The 12,363-nt window shown below is 45.5% G+C and overlaps 1 protein-coding gene across 2 annotated transcripts in view; it reads left to right on the plus strand.

Annotated features, from left to right (window-relative positions):
- The window catches only part of LOC134552642 (charged multivesicular body protein 3), a 34,275-nt gene that overhangs the window by 21,286 nt on the left and 626 nt on the right, over positions 1-12,363 (plus strand). For both annotated transcript variants that reach the window (XM_063401412.1, XM_063401411.1), the window contains 4 exons: positions 3,623-3,683; positions 6,997-7,176; positions 9,577-9,698; positions 11,429-11,543. In XM_063401412.1, coding sequence (XP_063257482.1) covers positions 3,623-3,683; positions 6,997-7,176; positions 9,577-9,698; positions 11,429-11,543 — 478 coding nt within the window. The remainder of the gene's footprint in view (positions 1-3,622; positions 3,684-6,996; positions 7,177-9,576; positions 9,699-11,428; positions 11,544-12,363) is intronic.

Genomic DNA, 12,363 nt, shown 5'->3' on the forward strand with positions numbered 1-12,363 from the left:
CTGAGTGAGGTACAAGACAGCACAGGAGGAGCTGGGGTTGGGGCTCTCTGGGTGGGGAACACCTCAGACATGTGTAACCCCCACGTGGGGTCATGCTGCACTCAGGGGTTCTTGTCTCCTGTCTGAGGGCTGCTCTTTGCCTTCCCTAACTGATGAACTTGCTGTGTTTGCCAGTAGCTCAGAGTCTGTGGGTCATCTTGGAGGATGGTGCCATCCACCTTGAACCTTTTTTTTGGTGGTGCCCAGCAACAGAACAAGGAGCAGTGGCCATAAACTAAACCACAATAACTTCCGCCTTTACATGGGGGAAAACTTCTTAATGCTGAGAGTGGCAGAGCCCTGGAACAGCTGCCCAGGGAGGCTGTGGAGTTTCTCTCTCTGGAGACATTCCAAACACACCTGGGCACGTTCCTGTGTCATCTGCTCTGGGTGGCCCTGCCTTGGCAGGGGGTTTGGACTGAATGATCTCCAGAGATCCCTTCCTAAGCTAATGATTCTGTGATTCTTTGCAGAAAACCCTGCAAAGGCAGTGTGGAACAGGCTTAGGGAGAGGTGACATGGGTCCTCTTGTTGTCATGAGCACTCCCTTGGGCTGCAGGCTGGCATGGTGACTTCACAGGCCCAACACTGATCTTGAGAAACCCATTAATAGTTAAAACTTCCTTTCCTCCTGTACCTAACTGCAGCTTTAGAAGGAAAAAGCAGTAGTTGTTTCTGCATCTAGCTGATGGGAACACAGCACTGCTTAGCTCGTGTCTGCCAGCAGTGTGCACAAGACACAGTCCCTGAGCAGGGCTAGAGGGAGCCATCCAAACACTGCAGGAGGTGGAAAATGATGGGGAAGGGCTGGGATTTTTGTGATGGCAACAATTTGCCCTCGGTTCTTTCATCTGCCCACTCAATTGATGTGAGATAATTTATTTATGATCAATACAAGGCAAATATCTTCAGTCCTTGTGAAGAGGTGCTGATGCATTTCAGCCTGTCTAAAGCTGGGGATTTATTATACTTTTAATGCCAGGTCTGGATCATTTGAATTTAAAAAGTGGAGTTTCCTCCAGTGTAGTCTGAATTGGCTCTTTTCAGCTTGAGTGCTTTGCTGGCTGACTCTGGCATGATGCAGTGCTGTGAGTGATGTTTTTGTTTAGATCAGGAGTGGAAGCAGAATTGTTTCATCAGCATGGAGTTGTGCTCAGGGCAATTATCTGTGCCCAGCTGGACCACACACTCCTGTTCCAGCCCTGCTGCCTTGTGCCATGACTCTTACCCGTGTGAGATGGGCAGTGTGGCTTCTTACAGCTCAACAAATTGCTGTCTCCTGTAGCTGGGAGCATGGAGCAGCCTGGATGAGCCAGTGGGATTTGCTCCTCTCACACAAAACAGGAGATGAGTTGGGAGCAGCAGGGAAGGTGTGAGCACTCAGCTCTGCCTTTAGGACAGTCGTGTCAAGCAGCTGCTTCCTGACAATGCAGGGATGAGCTGTGAAAGACTCTTGTGCTGTCAGAGCAAGCAGGGATTGATGACAACACACCAGCAGTTTGATTTAATGGTGTCTTTGTGCTGGGCTGTGCATCCCAGAGAAAGAAGCTGCAAATCCTGCTGTGGTTCATTTCACAGTTGCTGATCGTGCCTGTACATGGAGGCTTGTTGTGTGTTGGTTTGTTGTAGAATAAAAGTTGTAGAGCAAATCTGTGCTCGGTGTTACATTTGAGACAGGACAGTTGGCCAGCCAGAGCTCTGTCATGTTTTCCTTCAGCTCCTTCCCCCTGCTCTTTTCCCACTCATAAGTCCACACTCAAAAAAGGGACCTTCTTAGCTTTCTGTGAGGGTGAGCAGTGAATCTCCAGGACATATTCTTCTGTGCTCTGAAGAACAAGAAGGGAGGCTGCACTCAGATCCTGCAAGGGTTTGGGGTTTTTTTGCCTGTAAACCCAGGATTTAACTAAAGGTATGGGAGCCTTCTAAAACCTGTTAGAAACTTCTGCTCCTCTGCAGGGCCTCGTGGGGCTTTTTAAGGTGATTTTGTGCTTGGACACCTCAAATGGTGGCTGTTGTCTGCATCAAAACATAGTCTTGTTCACCATGACCAAGAGAAAGTCTTTTGAGACTGGTAAAAGTCTCAATCTGTTGCTCTGCTGGGTTTGTGCACTGAAGAGAACTTGCTTGACGAGATTTGAGTGCACAAGTTCTCTTCACTCTGCTTCCTTAGAGGCGTGGTGGGGGTGAGTGGAGCTCCCCACCTCGTGGGTGAGCCAGAGGATCTGAACAGAGCTCTTGGCAGTGCCGGGAGGGAGCTTTCGAAGGAGAGGCTGTGTCTGAGCTCCCCCAAAGGCAGGGGAAGGGAAGCTGAGGGCAGAGGGAGCTGAGCACGCAGTAGGAGCACAGCAGGAACCTCATGATGGTGAACAATGCAGCATTGTGCAGGTGGGACAAACATCCCTGCTCTGCAGGAAAGGATCTGGTTTCCCAATAAATGAGTTCCCAGTGCACCTTTGCAGCAGTGAAGGCAAAGGGGGCTGTGTTAGGAAGCTGTAGTCACAGTGCTGAGTGTTCAGTCACTGTGTTACTCAGCAGTAAAGAGGCCACATTTGCAGAAATGTCCCACTCTGGACACACAGTTCTGGAAGGATTTCAGCAAACTGGGGAAGTGTGGCCAAGGCCCTCCAGGGTGGAGGAGGGCTGGAGCCTGTGATGCAGGAGGAGTGGCTTAGGGAATTGGGCTCATTTTGGCTTGGAGAAGGTGAAGGAGCGAGGGTCTGAAGCCTCCCACTGCCTCTGGGGGGGTTTTGTGGTCAAGACAGAGACAGGTATTTTTGAGGTGTGTTCAGTGACAGGAGGAGGGCTACAGCCACAGTTGGCCAGAGGAGAGTTTTGAATTGAACATGAAAGGCCAGGTTGATGGAGCTCTAAGCAATCTGGTTTAGTGGAAGGTGGCCCTGCCAAGAGCAGGGCATTGGAATTGATGGTCTTTAAGGTCCCTTCCAACCCAAACCATTCCAGGATTCTATGAGGAAAAGTCTTCACCACACAGGAGTAATTTAAATTGCATTTGCTCTGAGTGGCTGTGAAGTCTCTGCCCTCAAACAGTATCAAAAGTCAGTGGATGAGACCCTGAACAAACTGTCTAAAGTCTGAACTTGATCCTTCTTTGAGTAGGGGCTGGTTTGGAGACCTCCTGGGGATCCTCCTGGCTGAAATGGGCAGCAGCACCAGGACTGTCATCCTGACAGGCATCAAAGTCTGTCCCTTCTGCTGAAATCCCCTGTGGCAAGTTCCCTCTATACAGTGACATGTCTGTGATGTGGGAATTTAGCCAGACACTGAGTGTCTGACTCACAAATGACATCAGGGAATCACTGAAGAGTTTTGGTTGGAAGGGATCTGTAAAAGTCCTCCTTAACTCCTTGTCTGAACATTAAGAGCAGTGCAGGTACTGGTGGTATCTCTGCAATGTTTGGGGGTTTTATTATTTGAATAATGAAATATTTTAACATCACTCATCACTTGAAGCTCGTGCATTTTGAGGTGCTGCCTTTGATATTGAATGTTTAAGTTACATGAAAGTATAAAAATGTCGTTTTAAAGTTGGACTTTCAAGTAACTCTCACTTTCTCTGTTTAAGGTCAATGAATGGTCCTTGAAGATAAGGAAAGAAATGAGAGTGATTGATAGACAGATCAGAGGTTTGTACTTGTGTCTCATTTTTTGTTTTTACTCTCCCTGAGTGCCTTCAAGGTTTTTTGGCTTTAATTGAGGCAGGCTGTGAAATTTAATAACCTGGGGTAGTCTACCACGTTTGGAATAAAGTGAGATGAATGTGATCCTGGGGCCAGACTTAGTCTGTGTTACAAAATAATGTCATGTGAAGTTATCCAAGTAAAATTTTCAAAAGAATATGAATATTTCATGCTCCCAGTAAGGCATAATGCTTTTAAATCCCTTTGGATAACATGCTTTAGACTTCTTATCCAGAATTTCACCCACATTGGTTTAATAAGTAGTATCTGTGTGGTATATAATTCTACATGTAGACAGTTCCACTGGCATGTACTGGTGTGAAAGTGCACATGCCAAGCAAAAGTAGCTTGCTGTCAGCTTGGAAAAATTACAAACAGAAGAGAGGAAGGGGAAAAAGAGTATTTTCTTAGTGGATGGGTGTTTTGCTATTAAATAATGATCTTTACGCTGTTGAACGTGTCTTGAAAAGCAGAGGAGTTGCTTAATATTGCACTGCTGTTAGTTCAGAATTTGTTCTGCCTGCCTTCCCTGAGCCTGAAAATAGGTTTGGGCCTAGGTTTTGTTTTCCCCTTCTTTGTTTTCTGTCCTGTCCCTGGGATTTGTCCATGAGATGTGTTGGTGAAGGATATTTTGTGTCAGCAGCTGGTTACTGGGCTTGTTTGGAGAGAGGCCTTGAGGAGTCCACCCTTGGTTCCCTGTTCTTCCCCAGCCCTGTGCCTCTGGACAGACCTGGCAGGGTTTGTGTCTTCTCCCTCTTGCAGACTTGTATGAGTTGGTTGGAGAAGGTGCTTGTGCAGTACAAAGCTGTCTTGTCCTTGTCTCCAGTATGAGGAACAGAGTTTGTCTTTCCCAGGAAAACTGTTACACAGGGATGTGAATTCTTTTACTTTCTCTAGAGCACTTTGTGTGGCTGTATCAGGCACAGAGGAACTGCAACTCTGATCTTAGTATGTTTAAAACATATAAAATATATTTTAGAGGTTGCATCTTCCATGGAAGCAAACTACCCACGTGTTCACTACTGATATTTCTTGAAATTTTGGGTTTCTCTTAACTTTTTACAAGCCACAGTACTTGTAATGGCCTACACAGATACTAGGTTTAGTAGCTCTAAACATGTCTGTGTTTCAGAGTCCTGCCTTCTAAGAAATACAGTTCAGCACTAAGCACCAACCATCTGCTATACTGATAATTCCCCTTGAAATAAAGCACAGAACATCTTTGTGCCAGGATTTCACATTTTACCAGGTGTCACCTGTGGAAGTACATGGTTCCTGCTGGACACTTCCCAGGCTAGCAGGCTGCTCCTGAACGATGACAGCCAAGTGCCACTGAAGTTTCCTCAAAAATTACCCTCTGTGGTTGGATTCTGGCATGCTTTCTTGTTCCAGCTGAGCCTTATACAGGAAATCTGCAATCCTTAAGTAAGGATGCAAAGCTGGAATCTTTGTTTCCTTGGGGAAGGCTGTGCTGGATGTGTTTGAACAAGGCAACACTAGATGCACCTGGGATGAACTGAGTGGGCTTGGATCACTCCAGCACTTGGCTCTCCCAGTCAGCACAGTCACTAAAATAGCAACACACTCTTTGAAACCATCTGTTGTTGGACTCTTGCTGCTGTAGTGATTTCTCTTTGGGGTAGGTGGTTTTTCAGGGCTTGGAAGGTTTGGAGAAATGAAAGGTATCCTTGTTACCTCAGCTGAATTTTTTGAATTGATAGAGTTGGAGTAATACAGTAACTTTGTGTTTTGCTGAGCTTGTGAGTCTCTCTCGCAGGTGCTTTGGGCTGTTTTGTGCCCCACTGATCTCACACTCAGCAGTTCGTGCCAGTGGAAGCATTCCCTCAGTGCAGGCTGCCCTGCACGAGCCTGGGTGTAGTAACACAAAGCTTGGGGTTGTTTTCAGCCTGCCAGAGTGAATGTTGTCATTCCTCAGTGCTGCTGGAGTTCTGCTGCTGCTTTCTGTTTCCTGCTGGAGCACTTCAGCTCTTTCTTACCTGCTCTGATACGCTGGCACTCAGCTCAGCCCCATGGCTGACTTACAAATGGCTTCAAGTTTGTGGTATTTCTGAAAATAATAGTGGGAAAGCAGCAAAGGTGTTTTTCTGATTATGTTCCTACAGCTTTCTGCCAGTCCTTTAAGGTAAACCTCAGTGAATGATACAGAGAATTTCTGGTCTTGAGCACAGGATTCATTGACTCCCACCTGAGAAGCTGTGTTGAAGTCTCCAAGTTGGCCTGTGCCAGAAAACTTGTATTGATGCCTTTGTTTTTGTAAAAGGGCAGCTTCTGATTCTTCCAATGTATAACTTTGTCTGGCATAAATCAAGGGGACTCAAAGCTCAGTCTGAACAGAGGCTTTCCTTGAAATAATTGTTCTTGTGCTCATTTCAGTCAACTCTTTGCAGGAAGGTGAGGAGCCCTTACTATCTGAATTCTTTATTTACTTTGGGATAATTTTTGTTGTGGACTCTGAAATGCACATTTCATTAGTGGCTAATTTATTGCTGAGTCTGGAAAAGAAAGGAGGTTCATATTGTCCCTGCTTACTCTTGCATTTTTTACTCTGGGCTTTTTGGAGTACCTGGCTCCTGCTGTTCACAGCCAGTGTTACCTGGCAGAGCAGAACTGTGAACAGTCACATCAGATTTGCTAGAGGTAAATAAATACCATGCCAATGGTATTTAAGAAGGCCTTTTTAGTGTTTAATAGTTCAAATCCAAGCAACTCTTTGGTGCTTATGCTTAATTCAGTATTCCCACTCAAGCACACTCTTAAAAAAGGCCATTGAACAAAGCTGGATGCCAGTAGAGCTTGAACAGGATGTTTTAAGTTAACTGTATATTTTGTGTATATGTATTTGTATCAGGCCTGCATACTGGGTGCAGGAGGTTATTTTGAAGGTGCAAGTCAAGTCATCCTCTCAGAGTGCTTTGTTCTTACAGGACCTTCTGCTTTGTGAGCTCTCAGTCAGCTCAGCACCATGGACTGATATTCTCAGACAGCCCTTTAGAGTGCTCCTGACTGCAAAGGAAATTACAGAGCTGAATGTTCAGTAATGAGAATTTTCCATTAAGATTTAGCTGAATTAATCAGCTGACATGTAAATCTGCCTAGAACAAGGTCTTGGAGTAACAGAGGGAATTTGAAATCAAGCAGAAACAATTCTTTGCGTTGGAAACACACTCCAACAAATGACTGGTTTCTCTTCTATACCCTCAGGAGTTTGTCACTATTTGCTGTGGTTTTTGTACTCCAGATATCCAGAGGGAAGAGGAGAAGGTGAAGAGGTCAATAAAGGATGCTGCCAAAAAGAATCAGAGGGATGTGTGTGTGATCCTGGCGAAGGAGCTGATCCGCTCCCGGAGGGCCGTAAGCAAACTCTATGCATCCAAAGCTCACATGAACTCTGTGCTCATGGGGATGAAGAACCAGCTTGGTAAGAGCAAATTCTAGGCCCAAGCACAATGACTGCTCTGACTAGAATTGAGGTGTGAGGTTTCCTGTCCAGAGCCAAAATCAAATGCAGGCAGAGCTTGAATGTGGGAGCAGCCATACTCCAGTGAAAAGCAGCTGATTCCAGTGGGCTTCAGGAGCCTGGGAAGATCCTCCTGTAGCAGGCTCAGAGCAGAGCCTTTGCCACCACCCCATAAACACACACAGCTTTCACACATGTATGAACAGCTCCATCCTGCTCTTCCTCTTCAGCTCAGGAGGACTGAGGTCCATTAGTAGGATACATGTACACAACAGATCAGTTGTTCCAGGAGCTGCTCTCAGATGCTTTCTCTAAGCTGGCCAGACATCTGGTACCTGGCCCCAGAAATCCTGCTCTGCCTGAACTGCTGACACTGGTCCTGCAGGCCCCTGAGGTTTGTGTGTTCCCTGATCCACTTCAATCCTTCCCCAAACTACCTTTGGTCATTCCCCTAGGATTGTTATGTTCCTGTAATCCCCTTAAAAGATCCACTGTAAGTTTTCCCCGTGTCCAAACATGCTCTTTTCCCCTACATCCCTGTTAGGAGTCCTGTATCCCTGTAGGTAATAACCCCCCTCAGTCTGCAGGATGTTCTGAGGCTTTCTCCAGTCCTCTGCCTGGATGGTGTCCCACGCTGGGCTCTGAAGTAGTCAGGGAGCTCCCAGGTTTGGTTTCTTGGGGCTCCTGCCCCTCACTGTTCCCTACATCCTTGCTGGTTCCCTATTTCCTGTGATGAGCTGCTCAGCAGATGATCTAACACCTCTCCTCAGAGCCTGAGGGTTCCAGTGATGTGAGAATCACATGCTCTGAAGCTGAACTCACAGCAATTTGGAGCCCATTCTTGGTGTGTATTTCTAAACAGTCTGAATGCATTCCTAACATCCCTGTGTCCTGGTGGAGCCTGTGTCACTGATTCTGACAGGACCTGTCACAGGAGTAGAATTCTCTTCATCTTCTAGGGGGTTGCTTCCTTAGCAAGAGTCTGGGGGCATTTACCAACGCCTGCATGGGGATGGGGGAGCAGTGTTTGATTTCTCAGTGTAGATGAATCCTTTTGCCTCTTGGCTTAACACCCATATTCTGTAAACCCTCCTGGTCCTTTGTGTTCCTCCAGCATATTTCCCTTGTTCCTTATCCACATCAGAGATCTGTTGTAATACACTTCCTGCAGTGTTTTGCATAGCTGGAAACAGTCCAGCCTCTAAGAAGCACAGCAGAAAGCTTTAAAGACAGGAGAAGATTTGGTGGAAGTCAACGTGCTGCTGAAATGTCAAAGCATTTCCCCCACCCCAGCATCATCCAAAGTACATTTTAACGTTGGATGGGTGATAAAACAGGAAGTCACACTGTGAACCTTCAGCGTAATTTTATGATGGTTTAAATGTGGCTCCCCATGCATCCTACTCAGGAAAGGAAAGTAGGAGCACCTTAAGGTGTCCCTTAAAAGGACAAGCTCAAAACAGCTTCCTCCTTATTGCCACTGCCAGCATCTTCATCTTCCTGGGAATGTTCTGATACACTTAGATAGGAAATACAGAGGAATCTAGAATTCAATGTGGGGTCTGTAGTAACTTGTGAAATGACACTCAAGGCAAGGTTTCTGTTAGTTTGTTACAAGTGTAGGGCTCTTCAATTATTAAAATGAAAAATAATATGTGCTGTACCTTCATTTTGCTTCGTTAAGGAGTGACCCTTTTATATACACACAGGTAAGTTCTCTGTGTCCAGGAAGCTGCAAATTTAGATGTCAGAATTGAAAAAACTTCAAAGTACCCTTAATTACTGCTTTTTGATCTTGGTATATCAGTACATATGAGGAGAGCTTGTAAGTTAGAATAGCCTCTGGAAAGAGTATTGTTAAATTCAGTTTAAACAAGCTTGTTTTTGGTTTATCTGCTTCAGCATTAATGTTGTAGCTAATGTTCAGTCTTTGCAGTGAAACTATTGCAGCAGAACTTCTGCCAGGGTTATTTCCAGTACCTGGTGTCAGGCAGGAGATCCCAGTTTCAGCAGTTACTGCAGCTCTGCTGCTGAAACCCTCAGAACCCCTGTGGCTGCTGAGGGGCTGGGCAGGAGCAACCCTCTCCCTGTCTGTAATGAACTGGGCTGAAATCTCTCTGCAGACCTCCTGGGTTCCTCACTCTACAGCACCAGCAGCTTTGCTATAAATGTGACTTTTCCATTATGGGTATAAGTTGGGTTTTTCCAGGAATTTAGTCAAGAATGAAGAAGTGCAATGTCTATTTATTTTTTTAATGGAATTGTCTAAATGTAAACAAATTTCCATGTAGGGAGGATATAATTTCTCTGCTTTCAGCAGTGCATGGGTTGTTCAGACTGTTCTGTGCCTCTCCTTCACAGCTGTCCTCAGAGTAGCAGGTTCATTGCAGAAGAGCACAGAAGTCATGAAAGCTATGCAAAATCTAGTGAAAATCCCAGAAATCCAAGCAACAATGAGGGACTTGTCCAAAGAGATGATGAAGGTAAGATCTGGCACATAAATCAGCCTTGGGTGAGCACGATGTGGTTGTCACTGAGCTGTGCAGTAGCTTGAGTGGCCCCTGTGTCACAGGGCTGGGTGAGCTCAGGACATTCTCTGACTCTTTTGCCAGTCTGATACTGGAGACACAAAGAGTTTAAAATCTAACAGCAGAAAGCTGGTTAGACCAACATTCCTAATAACAATTTTGAGTCAAAATTGGGAAGAGACGGGGAATTTATTTGCCATAGACATGTTCAAAGAAACAACAATTTTCAGGCATTTATATACATTATAACAACCAAGATTTTTTTAATAGACACTCCCCAAAATCTCTCCACTTTATTGCATCCTGGTAGAGATGTTTTCTTTCTTTTAGTGACTACCAGAACATCTCATCTGTCTTTGTTTAATGGATAACCTCAGTTTTATCCAGCTAACAGGGCTTTATTAAAGTTGCTGTCCTGCTTAAACAATTACTATTGATTAGGTTTCTGGAGGGTACAAGCCTATGAAGTTGCTCCCTTACTACACCTCCAGTGTGTTTATCAGGTTTTCTCAGATGTATGTGCCTTTGACTCCTTAACTTTCTCAAGATACCATTCTTGTTCTATGACATCTAATTCATCTCTGGTTACATGATAACCATGAAACAATTCTTGATTGAATTTTGTTCTTCAGCTATGGAATCTCTAAGGGGTATTCTGTAAGGTCCATGGAGTTCCTTTCTGCAGGTGCAGTGAGGTAATTTTGCAGGGTTTTCTACTGACACTCAGCCAACACAGATCTAAACCAAAACAAACATTCCTTAAGTAATTCAGTATAGTTCCTTACAAAATTTTTAAAGAATCACGAAACTCTTGGCTAACTCAGATATAACTCACTGTCACTGGTTTAAAGCTTCTAGCTCAGTTTCTCTGTGTGATGGGAGTGCTCTGATTTGAAAGTATACTAAGTCTCATGACTATTACATTTTCAGCTACCAAAGTTGTTTTGCTTTTTCCCTTCTTACCACTCTAGACTGTTTAGTTCAAATCAATTTATTTCTAAATAATTTTCCCACTGTGCCATATCTAGGTTGCAGGGCCTGCAAAAGAATGTTTTCATATGCAGACAGAAAAAAAATCCAAGCTGTGTCAAAGAGCAGTTTTACATTGTGCTACACAATTCATGCTGCATGACTGAAATTTACATTTTCACATGCTTGGAGCAGGCTGGGTTCTTGGTTTAGATGTGCAACAGCAATAACCACGGAATCATAGAATGGTTTGGGTTGGAAAGGATCCTAAAGAACATGGAATTCCAGCCCCCTGCCATGGACAGGGACATCTGCCACTACACCAGGTTGCTCAGAGCCCCATCTAACCTGGCTGGGAACACTTCCAGGGATTGGACATCCACAGCTTCTCTGGGGAACCAGTTCCAGTGCCTCACCACCCTCATGGGGAAGAATTTCTTCCTAATATCTAATTAAAATCTCTCCTCTTTTAGTTTAAATAACTTGAGGTTTTCAAAGTGAGAACAGGTGCCTTTAATCCTCAGTTTTCTTCCTGCTTTTCCTGGGCACCACTTGTAGAGATGTGTGCTGATGCTGAGGGCAGCTGTGTTGGCCACCCTCCTGCAACAGCCTCCATCTGAAACCACTCCCTGGAGCAGGGGGTGTTACATGGATAGACATAACCTCATCTCCCAAGTAGAACTGTGTCTTCTCACTCTGCTGTTTATTCCTGCTAGGCTGGAATTATCGAGGAAATGCTGGAGGACACCTTTGAGGGCCTGGAGGATCAGGAGGAGATGGAAGAGGAAGCTGAGGCAGAAATCGACAAAATCCTTTTTGAAATTACAGCTGGTGAGTTTGTGGGTGCTGCCGAGAGCCAAGTCCCTGCTCTGTTCAGTAAGATGCAGCACGTGAAATCTTCATCTATTCTGCACTCTCCCAGTGGCATCTCTTCCCCTGGTGATGGGCAGAGCTCTGACAAGCTGGCTTCTCAGGGAATTCTGGCTGAGCAGGCCAGTGGAGCCCAGCAGGGCAGAACTAATATCCATCAGCTGCTTTCTGTGCAGTTATGTAATTGAGGCTCTAACAGATCTGCGTTTGGCTGAGCAGTGAATCCTCTTAACAAGGTGAAACGTGCAGGAGTTGCTAGGTATTGTTATTAATGAAACCAAGAAATAAACTCTGCTGCACTGCCCTGAGTCACAGGCTGTATTGTGAGTCCTGCAGTAACATGCTGTGTCTTGTTTGAGGGGAAAAATCCCAAAACAAACACAAAAAACCCTCATAAAAGCAAAAGCACAACTTCTGCCTTCCAGCTCGTGAAGTAATGATTTGACTGGAGACTGCTTAGAATGCTCCTTTCACCTGGCTTGCTTGTGATGTGCTGTGACAAAAACAAGTTCCAGGGCTGCATTCAGCTGTACCACACTGCAAACCCTGCTGGCACCTTGTGCCCAGTGCCTGGCACATTGCCCTGTTCTTTCTCACATCCTAATTTGCTTTTTCCATCCTGGTTGCTGGCAGGAGCAGCTCCCAGCAGCTCGGCAGGCACAGGAGGAGCTCCCAGGGATGCAGCAGGGCTTGGGGGGAGCTGGGAGCCTCCTCCCAGAAGGGAAGGAGTGCAGAGGCTCAGAGCTGGCAGCTCAGTGCTGCTGGGCAGCTCAGGGGTGTG

The sequence above is a fragment of the Prinia subflava genome, chromosome 7, assembly GCF_021018805.1.
Source record: "Prinia subflava isolate CZ2003 ecotype Zambia chromosome 7, Cam_Psub_1.2, whole genome shotgun sequence".
Classification (NCBI taxonomy): domain Eukaryota; kingdom Metazoa; phylum Chordata; class Aves; order Passeriformes; family Cisticolidae; genus Prinia; species Prinia subflava.